We start from the raw sequence: 13,134 nt of genomic DNA, 5'->3' as shown, positions 1-13,134 counted from the left end.
ATGTAATAAACATGATTTGGTAAATAGGGGTTTACATGTTTCACTTGACTTTTAGTCTTGGAGATTCTCACTCTCACCAGAAATTCCAGCCTTTTTGAAAATGGTGCATACTTCCTTGTGAGAAAACCTGACTTGAATTCACCTACATTTTCTGATTATAACAAGAGATTTTGGTGTAATTTCCCAACTCACTGTAATCAAGTCAGATCAACACTTCTGTACTGTTAAGATTAACACATAGGCTGATTTCTCCATGTGCCAGAGACATTGTTTTGGTCATACCGGGCGTAAGTGCATAAGTCTTTGCAGGATCAGGTTACTCATAAAAAAAGTTGCATTTAACACATATTTATTTAAATAAATATATTCATACACAGGTAGAAAGATGCAACATATGTGAATGATGACTGGGTTGCAACTATAGCTCTATTTTGCATAGAACACAAGAAATGTTCCTCTGATAACATATAACTAGAACACCATAAATTACTGTCTGTCTTCTACTTCTGTGACCTTAACTTTTAAAAGACATACTTATGTATTACTGGTCAGGGACATATTTTAACGGCATAGAGCTCTGCTCATAATACACCAAAATTAAGGACTATAGCATTTTCCTCCTGGAAAGGAGTTGTGCAGTACATAATTTATCCTATTTTCTACAAATACAGTGGAGGGTACAATGTCTTCTGTTTATTGACTGAACAAAACACCAAAATCACCTTTTTGGCCAGAGTTCTAACACCCCAGTTCTCTTTCATGGTTCACATCCTTACAAGTGAAGTTATTTATTAGCACCTCACTTATGTTTTTTCTTCTCTCCTGGATTCCTTATGGGTACAAGTTACTCCTGAGCACATTCTGATTAGACATAATATGAAAATTTTTCACAGAGAGAATAAACAGCTACTGGAATCCTGCCAGAGACTCCCCAGCACTGGGCACTTTTAAGATTCAGCTGGGCCATCTTTTCCACACAATGCTTTTGCCAGAAGATATTGGACCATAGGATCTTTGATGCCCTTTCCAAGTCAGAATCCTACGATTCTATGAATCTCATTTCTGAGATTATTAATAAGAATATCATCAATCATAATACAAGTCAGTCTGACTTTGGAGAAGCTTTTTTATTCATTTGCCTTTCTGAGAACTTACAACCTTGATGCATGAAGATGCCTCATGGGAAATTGAATACAACCAACAAACAATACAGCTAAAAATGGCTGTCAGGGTTTAGACTGAGTATTTTAGATCAGAGTCAGCCAAGAATCCTTGGAAATTTGATGACAATTGACTGCACATTTTTTGCTATCAAAATGTGAAACTCTTCTGTCCTGGAGAAAATGTGCTTGGTTTCTCGTTGACTACATGTTTTTGGGGGCTGCTGGCATTTATGCTTGAACACCTCCTCTCCCCAACAAGATCTGTTAGAATCACTCTGTTAGTGATATAACCACAACTGTTTATGCAGTTTATTTAAACCCCATGCTAATAAAAGCATTGCACCATTATACAGTTCATGACAAATCATCCATTTTTCTGATATGTTCAGAAGAGTCAGATTTGGGGTGTCAGGCATTCAGGATGACCAGGACTGGTCTTCTGCAACTTCTCTGTATTTCTCATTTTACTTACTGTGAGTTTCATTCAATTGATTGCCAGCAGAGAAGAACATAACTGATTTAAAATAAAGAACCGCTAGAAATAACATAAAATAATAACTGCAGTTTGAACTGGGTGAGTTAAATATCCAGCCCACTCAAGGCTAGTGGCAGTAGTCTATAGTGGAACATGTAATCTTCTCTGGAAATGCAGTTCATGAACCAGATGCTGCCCTTTCTGGACCACATGAAATCATTTACACAACAGAATTGCAAATATTTACAAGGTTTTTTTGTGATCATATTATCATAAACAGGTAAGAAATAAAGAAACTATGAGGAAAGTTCCATGCCCTGCACAGCCATGAGGTAATGCCTTTTCTCAAATTCATCATTCTAGGTGTCTCTGCCAATGGCAGGGGGATTGGAACTAGATAATCTCTAAGATTTTTTTACAACCCAAACCTTTTTACGATTCTATGATTCCATGATTCTGTGATTCCATGATTCCATGATAAGAAGGCTGAGAGCTCCCATTTTCCCAAAAGTGAATATGGTCACCATCGTGGTGTTTCATGATGGAGAAACTTCAGGAGAAAAATCTGAAAAACAGCATTTGTCAGGTTGGCATCATTTTTCATGCTCATCAAAGTGTTTAGAGAGCTTAGCTGAAGTAAATGTGAAACAGCATAGTACCTGATGCAAAAAGATCCTTAAACATTTGATAGACGATGTACGTGAGAGAAAGCATTGCTCTGGCTGAGAAAGGGAGAACTGCAAAGCAACAAAGACCCCAATTTATTTCTGCCATTCTGCCCATTATACCTAGAATTACAGCAGAAAACAAAGAAATAATGGCTTTGTTCCTTTCAAGTGCAAAGCGTGACTGACTGCATTCCATTCTGCTTCATCCCTTCCACAGATTAAAGCCCAAGAGTGACTACTATGCTTTCACACCAAAATATAGATACATAAATAAATCACTAAATAAAACTGATCATCTGCTGCAGGACAGATGTTAACAAAACACTTGTGGTACAGAAATGAAATTGATATTAAAAACATTTGCAAACAACTTAGTGACTGGCAAGCACCAGAAACCAAGAGAATCATATTTAATGTTGGTACTTTTCTCTAATTCAGATGTATTAAAAAAAGAGACACCATATGCTCAGGGGTGGGAACAGGGTGGATGCACTAAAGTGACATTATATAGAAACTATAATAAAATCACTGTTGAAGAATTGATCCCATATGACATGCTGTTGAATGTCTTGGATGAAAAGGAACTGACAAAACATAAATAATTAAATATATAATTAGGCCTTAAAACTTGCTGTTGAAGGACAGTATTGAGGATGCAACTAATTTTATGAGGCATTAGCAGGTGTGAGTTTGTGGGCAGGAGAAATATGTTTTACAGCCTGTATTTCTCAAGGTATTTACGTCTACATGTCACTTAGAGTGAGTTTTCTTTTAAGCAGGTTCCTCTTATTCCTAAAGTCACATAGGAGTGTTCTTGACTAGTTCTACTAATCAAGCCTCTTTTCCTCCTGGAGTGTCTGATAAAGGATGAAGAAAGGTGTTTCAGTTTCTGTACACCTCAAGTAGAGTATTCCTTTAATCTGATATATTTCATGTAAGTTGAAAAGAGGACTTTGTATTTCTGTTACAGGATGGGCTGAATTGGATTTCTTAATCCTTTCTGAGTGGATTGCTATAAACTAAGAGAGAAAAACCTCAGGCCTTGTGAACACTCAAATAAGGTGTAGGTGTACCCTTATTCCACCCTCCACCCCCACAAGCTAAAATATTACAAATCCAAACCTCATCTTTGCAGAATCTGAAAACATTTGTGAATTTGGGACAGCTTCCAGAAACTTGCAGAATGTCTCATTCTGGAGGACTGCAACAAGGAAACAGTAAATATTTCTAAAATGAAATACTGATACTTCACATTTAAATTATGCTTTTGTTTAAAAACTGACCTAATTTGAAGGGGTCAGAAATGCGTATAAAAGCCAAAAAATTGAGCAATTTTTTTTTGGCACAACTGAAATTACATTTTTTCCTGGATGACCAAATATAAAAATCCACTATTCTGTGCTCTTAATCTACTCAGACTGTGTGCTTGTTACATAACGATTTTGATCAGGAGGTGATTTCTACATAAAACAGTTACATAATTGCAATTTAGGTGTAGCTATTATCAATAAAGGTACTTTTTTTTTTCTTACAGGTATAAGATTTTTTGCTTCTTCATAAATTCAGCTTTCACTTGTATATGGGAATAATTAGAGAGGTGCAAGATATCTACATAGATGAAAACTCCAGCCTCAGTGATCTCTTCATGTGCACCAGTGTTGCTTCTCTTGGTGTAAAGACACACCTTGGAACAGATCTCAGGTTAAAACAGAGTTTTTAAGGCATTTGGTCTGCATATAACAGTGTATATTAAAAAGATGTGTAGAAATTAAGCACTCTTTGTGTACAGAGACTTGTTTATAAAGTTTAATAAGGTTCCTTCAGGGTTTTAGGTTTTTTCTCAAAGGATCAAAAAGTGTGTAGGAGTATTCTGGGCTACCCTTTTCAGGCTGAAAGTAGAAGGGGAAATTCAGAATTCAATTACATACGTTAATGTGTAAAAGTAAAGTGTAAAAGCTGTCTAAAATTAATATGCATTCCTCTTAGCCACTCAAACTTTTAAAATACTTGAAATGTGCTCAAAAATCATGCAGAGATTAAAGTCTTCACTTAGTTTCAGACCAACATCCATTTTTGCAGATACACAAAAAAGACAGAACAGAAAATGCAATGTACACAGGTTTCATACAGTAGAAACCTACAGGTATAACAATGTGACCTTTTATCACTGAACCATGCTATGTTTCAATCTTATGCTGGTTTTTGAATTCACAGAAGTTAAGATGGTTTCAAGTATCAAACATGGATGTAAGCAGCAGGAGTGCAGCACGTTACTGCAGTTACCTTGTGACTTTACCTTGATGCATCTTTCATACACTACATCTCCAAGCTGTATCCCTAAGGCACAGGCAGGCATAACCTTTGGGTTCATGCACTCTGCTCATCACACTGTGGAAAACCTGCTGCATTTAACTATCAATCCACAGAGGAAAAGATGAGGGGGGAAAAGAAAAACAAAGCTTACACCATTTTTAGTAGTTAAATTCTTGCCAAGATGTGCTCATTTATAAGGGTAAGAATAAGCACTCTCAAGGAAAATGAAAAGACTAAGGGAGGAGCAGTTGAGAAGATGAAGAGAGCAAGTCTTTTTCTTTCTAAAAAGAAAAAAGAGCAAGCTCCTCCAGGGAATTCTAAACCTGCTTCTACTCCCATAATTAAGTGAAACTAGTGTAACAGTGCAGATACTAAAAATGAATAAATGTTCGCATTAAAATGAATGTTAAAACTCTCTTTTCCTTTTCCTTGAATCAGGAACTAACCTCCTGCTGGGGCTGAGATCATGTCAGTGAATTGGCATAATGAAAATATCATTGCAAAATGTAGGTATGCACTATAAAATTGTGACCTCATTGTGATATATATTTCTTTTTTGGAACTCATCTTTCTTCTTTTTGACACTGGAGAAAAGAAGACTGATTTTGGTTATCTGTAGTTGTGAGAGAACCCTCTGTGAAGACAGCAATAATCCTCCTACAGAGCTGGACCAGGACCATCTTGTATAATCATCCCTCCTCCAGCACTGTGCCGCAGGGTCTGGATGAAGCAGGAGGTCAGCCTCTCTCCCTGGTGCAAGGGGGTCAGCCAGACTGTGGAGGTGTGCCTGGAGGCATGTTTGGCCACTGGAGAGACCAGTGCCAAGGGCAGGGAACTGCAGTATAGGGATGTCCAGCTGGCAGCGACAGACTGGCACCACCCTCAGCTTCTGGCTGTTTTAGCCAGGGAGCAGCCCCAGGGTGAGTGACACCACTTAGCATCCTCCCTCTGCTGCACCAGCTACTCCCCAGATACAGACCAGGGCATTCTCCTTTGGCTTTCTTCCTATTTCTGACTTCTAACCACACGCCTGCTTTTTTCGTCATAGTACCCTAACAACCCCTCACTCACTTGTTCTCCCCTTTTCCTGTCTTCTCCACCCATCCTCTTCACTTTTCTCCTTCTTGCCTTCCTGTGCTCTTTCTGCTCATCTTGGTATGTAATGCTTGTGCCTAGAAAGGTTTTAGTTTAAGAAAAAAGTATGCAAATTGTGCATGTCCAAACAGAAGTATGAATCAAGGATTTTTTTAATAATTAGTACACAATATCACACTTTGATAAAAATACAAATAAATAGTTAGAGAAGAAGAAAGAAAGGCAAGAAAACAAGCACACAGAAGGAGAGCAAGAGACTACAGTAAAGGGAGGCAGAGCAAAAAGAAAACAGGGAAGCATTGTCTTGCAAATATGCTTCTGAGAGGAACCCTGAAGTTTGCTGTTCTCCTTGTCAATGAGGTAAGTGGAGACAGATCTAACTGGAAAGTCTACCATTTCCTCACCTATTATTTTTTGTCTGCCAGAAATGTATGAGGAATTTACTTAGTTGGCTGTGAGTTTTAAATCTCTTGGCTGAGACAACAGGAATCACAGTTGCACCGCAGATTGGATGTTATGTACTCCTGATCATGGGCACGAAACACAATGCTGGAGAGTGATTATTGTCAGTAACTGCATTACTCTGTTGTGACAAAAAGCCTGAGGTCTGGAACTTTTCTGAGACACATCGAGAGGTTGACCACTCTGTGAGCAAGAGAACCAATTTTCTAGTTGTACTTCGCAATGCAGGAGGAGTCAGATACACGTATTTCTGCTTAAAGGGGTAGTCTTTGATTGAAAAAAGATTTAAGTATGTAATCTTTAACAGGATTGGCAAATAGATTTTAAATATATCATATACCATGCAACTGTATGTATGTTATTCTTGGCCAAGGTTGTTTATGATTTAAATCAAAATATTATGATAGATATTTTATGAGGTGACAACACATTGTTTTTCATTATACTGCATGCAAAGAGTGGGAAACATGAGAATAATCCAGCTTTATAATATATTCCCAATTTTAATCTTTTCTGTGTAACAGCCATGGTTATAGAGCATCCTTCCCCCAAAATTTCCACAGTGTATCCAACAGTATTAAAAACACATTCTACCAGTGGCAAGCCAAACTGTGTGCAGTGGGGCGTTGTCTGAGCCCTTCCCAAACACATCCATGGATGATCAGAGCAAGGAGTCCACCACTGGGTCAGGAAATGCATGCACATAAATATGCAGACCATGTCCTTTGGTCTTGCTGGCACTGCTGTCAGTCATGCCTGCTGCACAGCCTACAGAGATGCTTTTCCATCGCTCTCTAGACAAGGAATTGGACAGGCACCTTTCTCCATACAGCACAGAAAGCAGTCCCTCAGGCAGCAGTTCTGCTGAGGCACACCCAGAGACAATTACTCTGACTGCAGCCAGAGGGACGATGCAGAAGCGCAACCACCTGTTAGCAAATCACTAAACTCCGTGCAATAACAGCCTAAATATCTCACCCAGCTGGAAGCACATTAAAAAAAAAAAAAAAAAAAAAAAAAAAAAAAAAAAAAAAGAGGCAGGTTTTGTTTGGGATGGGTTTGGTGTGGTTTTATTTTAAAGGGTCATAACGGGTTGTGGTGCACAAGCATCGACAGGGAGGCCCTGTCCCATCCGTTGGAATGGAGGAGAAAGTGTTGAGAAAAGCACATTGTTCTGCCACAAATCTATTTGCCCATTCCCACTGGAATGAATAGCCCTTCATTCCAGTGGGAATTTGTGCCGTCACTTCAAATGTTATGCATATAAGTTAATTTCACACTGCTTCAGGACTTTGTTTTCAAACTACCAAAAGGGTTAAGAACTGAGAAGGAAACACTTGCCAAACTCCCCTGTCTAAACTAAGGGTAAGGGATTATTTTTTTTTTTGCATGGGGGAAGGGCAGGTGGGTGGACAATGGCCAGAAAGAGAGGGAAATAGGGGCTGGAAATAAAGTACAGTCTTTTGTATTTCTACAGCTCAAAGATGCTTTTGAACAGGATTGCTGCCAACTGTGGAAAACCATCTTTTTATGGAAAAAATATGCCAGTGACAACAGATTTACAAGAACTGAGCCAGTGTGTCCTATACGCATTTATTCCATATTATGCAAGATTAATTGTTTGGAGCATCATGCCTTCAGGAGTGTTCTAAGCATCGGGGAGCCAAATTTAGACTTGATATCATGAAGTCAAATTTCCTTTTGTACCACAAAGTCCCCAGGATGCCTGATTACAACAGTGCTGAATCTGGCACTGGAAGATGTTACCTACAGACTGGGCACAGTTCTGCTTAAATATGACAAATTGCATTTGCTTCCTTAGCCTGCATGAATTGATGTACATAATTTGGTGCTAGACCTTCAAAACATTTTATTTTAAAAAGACTTAATGCTTTTTGTTGTCTTGGAATGAGAAGGAATAAAAATATAGCAGATGGCAATTTGAATATACTTGTCACAAACAGGATTTTAAGGTTGCACTCTCAATTACACTATGGCCCCATTATATTTCCTACCCATCCTAAGAATGCCTTAAACTCAGTGTAAATGTAATTATGAAATGTAATTTGTTTCGACTGCTAACTATAAAAAGGGATTTATCTATATAGGACTCGTCTATACAGGGAAATGGAATAATTACACCCAATTAAAACATCTACCTGGGATGTTACATCAGCAAAGGCATAGCAGTATAAATTATTCTGCTACAATTATACTTGTTAGTTTTCCTGAGTAAAAAGGCTCTTATCATAAATAAAAATGGGTCTCTAATGATTAATTCTGTATTATATTTATCCAGGTTTATTGGCATAGGGGAATACATTGGTTACCATGGAATCAAAAGGCAGAGTCTAACAGCAGAGTAAAGGACCAGGCATCAAAAGTATCAGCGGAGTGAGAAACTCTTTTAAACAAAAAGCTTTGCCATATGAACATGTCTGTGAACCTTTGGACAGCATCCTGTGTACCACACGAGTGACCCCACATTCCTACTGCAAATTATAACAAGAACATTTTTGCACTAGCTGAGGATTAGACTGGCAAAATTACATTGATTTCATAAAACTTTGAGTCCTTTCAGTTATGTTGGTTTTCACAGCAGAATGTTGAGGAATGTCCAACATCCATCATAGCCAGCAATTTGCTTGTAGTAACTCTTCGCCTGAATTCTGTTTTGTTTCACAGTTACAAATTAATGGGGCCAGTTAATTGGCAAACAGTGTGGCTGAAGACCAAATGAACATGCTATTGTGAGCATCTGATAAACAGCCATACATATCTTTGAGAGAAACTGCTCTTCATGTCCACTTTCGAAAGAAATCATCAAATATTACATAATTTTGGGGAATATGTGAAGCACGTTTGCCACAGATGTTTCAGCAGCAAGTATGGTATTTATAGCTATTAAGTATTTTCCTGGAGGTTTTGCAAGGATAGTGAAGTGAATCCGAAAGGGAAAAGCACACCTAGACTGTAGAGGCAAGACTCTCAAGCCACTTCTTTTAAGGTTCTGTATTTTGCTGTTGAAAATCTCATCTGTCCATTGACACTACACCCACAAAACTGACGATCAGCACCGAGACGCAACAAAGAAACTGCATTTCTTAGAAAAGTCACCTTTAGTTTTGTGACCTGGTTACAGACTGCTCTAATTCTGAGACAGCCCTTGGCTGGACTCCTGGGAGCTCGGGCAAAGGCACGAATTCCCTCTTCACCTCGAGCGGCCACTCCGCCCTGACAATACTCGGAGCATCGCTCTCCGCCCGTCACCGCTCCCCGAGGGGCAGCTCTGCCCTCGCCGGTGGCAGCGCTTCCCAGCGCAGAGCTATGTGCTGTGCCACAGCCAAGAATCCCTGCGGGGGATTAGCGTGACAGAAAGGCTGCCTGCTGCCCCCGGACCCCTGCCGGGCTGCTCAGGGCCGTATTTGGTATTCCTCGGTGAGCTCGGCACAGGGCTCGCTCTGCTCCCAGATGGTTCCAGACCTCCGGATCCTGCCTTCTCCCGCGGGCTCGGCACCGCCCCGAGCGGCACCAGCCCCGTCGGGAGGTGCTGAGGCAGCGGTGCCCCCGCCCGGCCCTCGCTGCCCGGCACACGCTGCGAGCCCGCGCGGGGCTCTGACAAGGGCAGCGAAAGCGATGCGAGAACAACGCCGGAAAGTTTATTGTTGGCAAAACCGCGGGGCACGGGCTGCACGCCAGCGGCCCCAGAGCGGGGCTCCAGCCCTGCGGCCAGCCGGCCCCGCTGAGGAGGAACCGTCCCGGGAGCGGCCCTGGCCGGACCTCCCGGCTCCTGGGAATACCCGCGCCCGGCAGAGAGGGCTGCGGCCGGTCCCCCGCCGGTCCCAGCGCTGCTGGCTGCTCGCCAGCCGCGGGGCAGTGGCCGCCCGGGCCGACGGCGGCGAGCGGGGGCGGCGGGAGCCTGAGGGGCGGTGGCGGGAGCGGAGCGCCGGTGCCCAGTCCGGCCGGGCGCCCCCGACCGCGCCCGGGTGCGGGCGGGAGGGGCGGGGCGGGACGTACCAACAGCCCCCCGGGGGAGGGCGCCGTGACGCCCCCTCCCACCAGCCTCCCGCGGCGCCCTCGATACCAGCGGGAACCCCCCGATGCGCAGGGCGCGTCGCGAGTCCCACAGAGCGGGGCGGGCAAGGCAGGGGCGAGGCGACTCGCCCCGGGGCGGGGGGGAGGCGGTGGGGGTCGCGGTGGAGGCGCCTGGCACACGCGTCCCGCCTTCCCCCGGCCCCCCCTCCCTGCGGCGGGTGGTGCGGCCCGCTCGGAGAGGGCGGGAGCGGCGCGCCCCGCCCCGCTCAGTGACACAGGCACCGTGTGGGGAGGCGCCGGCGGCGCGGGCAGCGGGACCGGGCGGGACTGACCGGGCGTCGTAGCGGCGGCGACTGCGAGCCGAGCCCGGAGCATGGCAGGGGCTGGAGCCGCTGCGGAGGCTGCTGCTGGTTTCCCTCCTTCGCCGCCTCCTCCCGCCCGCCGGGAACTTTTCCTAGCGGCTGGTGGCGGTGCCTCCCCCCGGTGGTGGCAGCGGCGGCGGCGGCTGCTGCGTTCGGCCGTGCCTCCCGGGCCGGGGCTGGGGCTGCTGGGGCTGGTTTTCTCTCGTTTCTGCTGCAGTAAGTGGAACTTTTCCCCTTGGCGGACGGGCGAGGGGGCGGGTGGAGGAAGAGGAGGAGAGAAACTCGAGCCCCGGCAGCGCCGGGGGACGCGGCCGAGTTGAGGGAAACTTTGTGTGGCGCCCGGCGGCGGGGAGGGGTGGCGGGGGCTGCCGCCGCCTGCGCGGGGGAACCGGGCGGGACGCGGCCGGGATGGTGGCGGAGGGAGCGATGCGAGGCGGGGTCCGGACCGCAGCCCGCACCGCGGAGACCCACGGACCCTTTCCCCCGGGAACATCCGCTGCGGCCGCCGCCGGGAGAGCGGGCATCCCGGGAGGCCAAGTTTCTCTGGCGGCCGGGCTGGGGTGGCCGCGGCCCGGGTGGGGCGGCAGGGGAAGTTTATTCTCCACAGCCGGGGCTTCCCCCGGCGGACCGCAGGTTATCCGCTGGAATTCCCGTCCTGAGCGACGCGATTTCGCTTGTTTGCGGGAAATCACGGCTGCTTCCCCCCGTTCTCCTTTCCTATCTTGGGAAGGACAGAAGGATTTTGGTGCTGCCTGGGGGCAGGAATAGCAGGCGCTTTGCCTCCGGCGAGGTGGGCTCGTGGCGTTGTTCCCCCTCGCTGAGGGTGAAACCCGCGCTGGTTTCGGTCACTCGCCGTGCTGAGGCGGGACCGTGTGCTCGCCGCGCATCGCCCGCATCCTGAGCAGCTGCTGCCGGGCACTGCACCGCCGGGCTTGGCGTGACCACCCGCAGGAAAATGCCATCACCGACCTCTTCCCGTTCATCTTCCTGCGGGGAACAAACAGGCGGCGTAGCAGGAATTTAGTTATTTAGTTATGTTGTACTGCATGCGGCGTAGTGTGCGTAGTGTCTTTTTTTTTTTTACAGCAGTGGAAGATGAGAGGGGATAAAAGTAGACTTGGACAAGAGCAAATCGAAAACCCTCATCCTGCCGTTGTATTCCCAGTGCAGCAATGAATAGTTGGCAAGGATGTTTTATTGTAGGAGACGCTGTGTCCCTTCCCTCTTTAATGAAGGAGGAACAAGTTAGAGGAGGTAGTCTCTGGAGGTTCATGTGATAAAAATACCCAGGAACGAGCAAGCCATGCCGCCGTAAAACACTTGTGTAGTATCTGAGAAATGCTTTCTCAGGGAGGGAGTTGAGGCGCTGTAGGATTGTGCCTCGTGCATGTAATAGTCTCCCCCCTCTGGCAATGATGTAGCTTTCAAAAAAGATGATTGTTACTAAGTTTGTAAATACTGAGAAGGCATCACGTTTCAAACTTCAAGGCTTGAAGGCTTAGTATGCTTGGCAAACTTTTTGCACTGGCACTTTTCTCCCTTTGTTCAGGGTTATTTCTGCTCTTCTGCAATTACAAAAAGTGAAGTTGCAGACTTGACATAACCTTGAGAAGCTATTTTTACATCTAAATGTGAAGTTAATAGTAACAATGAAGCTAAGAGCATCCGTGCCTAGTGTCATACAGCGACTCAACCATTTTAGTCTTGATGAGTGTAATTCAGATGTCAGTCTTCCCAGATTCTTTTTTTTTGGATAAGTGAACTTGACTGATAACACTTGAGAACATCCACCAGAAGCGGCAATGTTGTGTTGAAATAATTTTGTTCTTCGAGCACAAAGTTTATAATCCCTGGATAAAAGAGAAAACTTAAACTGCTACAGACTTTTGGACTTGGAGAAAATCAACAGGGGAAGAGTTTTTTTGTCAATATGTTAGGTTTTAGTTTTCACCTTGAAATTTCCCACAGTTGTCTTCATTATTCCTGTAACTGTAACATGTGACTGTGAAGGAAAAAATATTATTACTGTGGTTCTTAGGAATGCTCTTAAATATATTTTGAGCATGTTTACATGTTGATGGAGCCCAAAACTGCCTGTTACTTTTAGCTGCCTTTTGTCCTGCTACTCAGCCAATTCTGATAATGCTGGCAAAAGAAAATTTGAAAATGGTGCCACAAAATATCCCAGCCCTAGTAGAATAAAGTCACTACAAAACAAAATCAATTTTTATCCAGTCATTTTGATTGATCATTAGAAACAATGATTTATTTCAGCTGTAACTCCTTAGAGAAATACTGCCAAAAACCTCTCAACACTCACACCAAAAAACTGAAGGGGGAAAGAGAAAATATATCAGGAATCTGGAATAACAGCAACTTTTCTATTTTTGAGTAAAAATAGACCTGCTTTTCTAAATGCTACTTCTTTTATGAAAGCAAGACTACCGGCTTCAGGTTATATGTCCAAGTACTGCTTCCACTTCTCAGTCAGACAGTGCATGGGGTAACAAAGTGAGTACTGAATATGCAGGATCAAACTGGTGTAACCTTGCATGGTCATA

The 13,134-nt window shown here is 44.3% G+C and overlaps 1 protein-coding gene and 1 long non-coding RNA gene across 3 annotated transcripts in view; one reads left to right on the top strand and one right to left on the bottom strand.

Moving 5' to 3' along the window:
• Nucleotides 1-2,089: 2,089 nt before the first annotated feature.
• On the bottom strand, nt 2,090-10,604 carry LOC116992373. The gene is made up of 4 exons (XR_004417036.1): nt 10,544-10,604; nt 3,429-3,507; nt 2,298-2,375; nt 2,090-2,203 (listed from the first exon to the last, which is right to left on the bottom strand). It is a non-coding gene; the product is annotated as an uncharacterized LOC116992373 (long non-coding RNA).
• NECTIN3 (nectin cell adhesion molecule 3) overlaps nt 10,520-13,134 on the top strand; it is a 60,631-nt gene continuing 58,016 nt past the window's right edge. For both annotated transcript variants that reach the window (XM_033051928.1, XM_033051927.1), the window contains exon 1: nt 10,520-10,789. In XM_033051928.1, the coding sequence (XP_032907819.1) occupies nt 10,585-10,789 (205 nt within the window). In that variant the 5' untranslated portion in view covers nt 10,520-10,584. The remainder of the gene's footprint in view (nt 10,790-13,134) is intronic.

The sequence above is a fragment of the Catharus ustulatus genome, chromosome 2, assembly GCF_009819885.2.
Source record: "Catharus ustulatus isolate bCatUst1 chromosome 2, bCatUst1.pri.v2, whole genome shotgun sequence".
Taxonomy (NCBI): domain Eukaryota; kingdom Metazoa; phylum Chordata; class Aves; order Passeriformes; family Turdidae; genus Catharus; species Catharus ustulatus.
This window is presented reverse-complemented; position numbering and strand designations above follow the sequence as displayed.